Below are 2,288 nucleotides of genomic sequence, written 5' to 3'. Positions count from 1 at the left end.
GTAGTAGTACGTAGTAGTAGTAGTAGTAGTAGTAGTAGTACGAGAGAGAGAGAGAGAGACGAGAGAGAGAGAGAGAGAGAGAGAGAGAGAGAGAGAGAGAGAGAGAGAGAAAGAAGAGAGAGAGAGAGAGAAATTGGTTATTGTAATATTACTATATTATATCTTTTATCCATTATATTTTTCTTCATTATATCTCATTATATAAGAATAATTATCTTACGTATTTTCTAGATGCCTCGATTTCCATATCCTTGGACGAAAAACGTCGCGGTTCGAGTTCGAGACCGTCCAAGTTTAAGTCAAGACGCCGGCAAACATTCCACTCGAGCCATCATCAACGAAGATCATTGCTGCCAATGCACTTTGAGGTCGCCGAAGTTTTTGAGAAACCCGTGAGTAATCTGAGCGTACCTCGAATTATTCCACATCGCAGCTACGCCACAACTAGTCAAGATGTCAGTCGACTACAACGTCAGAAATTGCCGGTAAGGATTCATATTTCGTGTTAAATTTTGAGTAAAAAGTAGCACACATCAGTTAATTATAAATTATTATAAATGAAAAATCAAAATATATTGTTTACTCATTTAATTTAACGAATAAATTTTTTTATTTGCCTTTATGATCTGCCTATAGCAGGAAAATAATGTAACACGAGAATGATTCAAATATGACTTTTTTTGTATGACACAAATCAATGTTGATAAATGAATTTATATTGGATTACACATGTCTGCTCATGTTCTGCATAGATGTAGTTTCGCAGCAGTTGTTTTTGCACCATCCAAACAAACAGTATCGAGTATAGTTACATTGTTCAAGTTCATAGCAGCAAGAGATGCTATTGATCTATCTATAATTATATAGTCAACATAAATTTTACAGGTGACTACTAGTGAAATGCGTGAAAATAAATCTCTGTTAACCGTGAGCAAACCGACCAGCCCTTCATTGGTCACATCCCCCGGCTCGAGCAGCACCCTAAGCGTCCCGCCAAAATTGACCAGCGATCGTTACCTCATGCCAACCGCCGAGATCTACCCGTCCAAGGCGACAATGAGCCGCCGGACATCGAGCGACACGCAATCACCGACGCCATCGGATACGACGAGTGCGAGCGCCGGTACTAGCAGTACGCGAACGCCCAGCATCGCGAATGGTTATGTCGGTGGCAAAGCTCGATTAGAGGAACCAAAGAAGAGGATGATAGAAGAGAGAAGACGCCCAACAACAACGACGGTGCCAACGCCACCCCAAGAAGATCTTGATGTGCAGTCTGTTATCAACGAGAGGAGGCCGTCCAAATTGAAAACGCATGACGCTGGCGCGTCCACCACTACTAGCATCGCCAGCGATCAGTACAGCGCGATGATCCGCGGCGAAGGATACAGCCATATTTATGTCACCACCGAGGAAAGATCCGACGAAATCCCTTCGCCGTGCGGCAACGCGAGTGAGAGTACCGGTACCGGTAGCCTGAGCGTCGCCGGCAGTCTCAGCGCCGTCGCCAGCATTAGTGTCGCCGTGAGTGCTGGCGCGGCTGGTAGCATCAGCAACGGTAGTTGTAATGGTAGCGGCAGCCGAAGTGACAACGGCAGTGGCAACGACAATGGAGTGCACATCGGCGAGGGCGGCGCCATCGGATCTGACGTGAGAATATACGTGGACGACACAGACTCGGCGAGCAGCAGCAACGGACAACGGCGCGGCGGCAGATTGCGCGACGACGAAATACAGGATGTCTCGACCACTATCTCCTCTATTACGACGATGAGAAATGGCAGAGGCAGTGGTGATACGGACGAAAGCAAGGAGATACCCGAGAGACCGTCCTCCACTGGTGGATCGTTGGATCCGCCCTCTTAATCCAAGGCCGATGTAGTCTCTAGTTGTACGTACGAAATGTTTCCAAGGGATGAAACATAGTACACACATGTTATACATATGGTATACACTGCACGGCGGAAAAACATTATGGTGAAAAATCGCGGGAGGGATTTAAGAAAGGGCTCTAAGAAAGACTGTAGTGCATGACAATATAGTCGTTATATTATAGTCTCTTCGCCGCCGTGAACTTGCCAAAATGAACAAGTCGAGCATTTAGAGGAAGGTTGAACTTTCCGGGAGAAAGAACGAGAGAGAGAGAGAGAGAGAGAGAGAGAGAGAGAGAGAGAGAGAGAGAGAGAGAGAGAGAGAAGAAGTAAGTATAGTAGTACGTACGTACGTACGTAGTAAGTAAGTAAGTAACGTACGTACGTACGACGACGTACGTACGTAGTAAGTAATAA

The 2,288-nt window shown here is 45.6% G+C and overlaps 1 protein-coding gene across 1 annotated transcript in view; it reads left to right on the top strand.

The window, feature by feature from the left end:
* LOC105623976 (voltage-dependent T-type calcium channel subunit alpha-1G) overlaps positions 1 to 1,866 on the top strand; it is a 27,540-nt gene extending 25,674 nt beyond the window's left edge. Inside the window, exons 29-30 of the mRNA XM_012205346.1 lie at positions 232 to 485; positions 886 to 1,866. Coding sequence (XP_012060736.1) covers positions 232 to 485; positions 886 to 1,866 — 1,235 coding nt within the window. The remainder of the gene's footprint in view (positions 1 to 231; positions 486 to 885) is intronic.
* The last annotated feature ends 422 nt before the right edge of the window (positions 1,867 to 2,288 follow it).

Source organism: Atta cephalotes (genome assembly GCF_000143395.1).
Source record: "Atta cephalotes unplaced genomic scaffold scaffold00069, whole genome shotgun sequence".
Classification (NCBI taxonomy): domain Eukaryota; kingdom Metazoa; phylum Arthropoda; class Insecta; order Hymenoptera; family Formicidae; genus Atta; species Atta cephalotes.
Note: the sequence above shows the minus strand (reverse complement) of the source record. Positions and strands in the feature narration are given on the sequence as shown.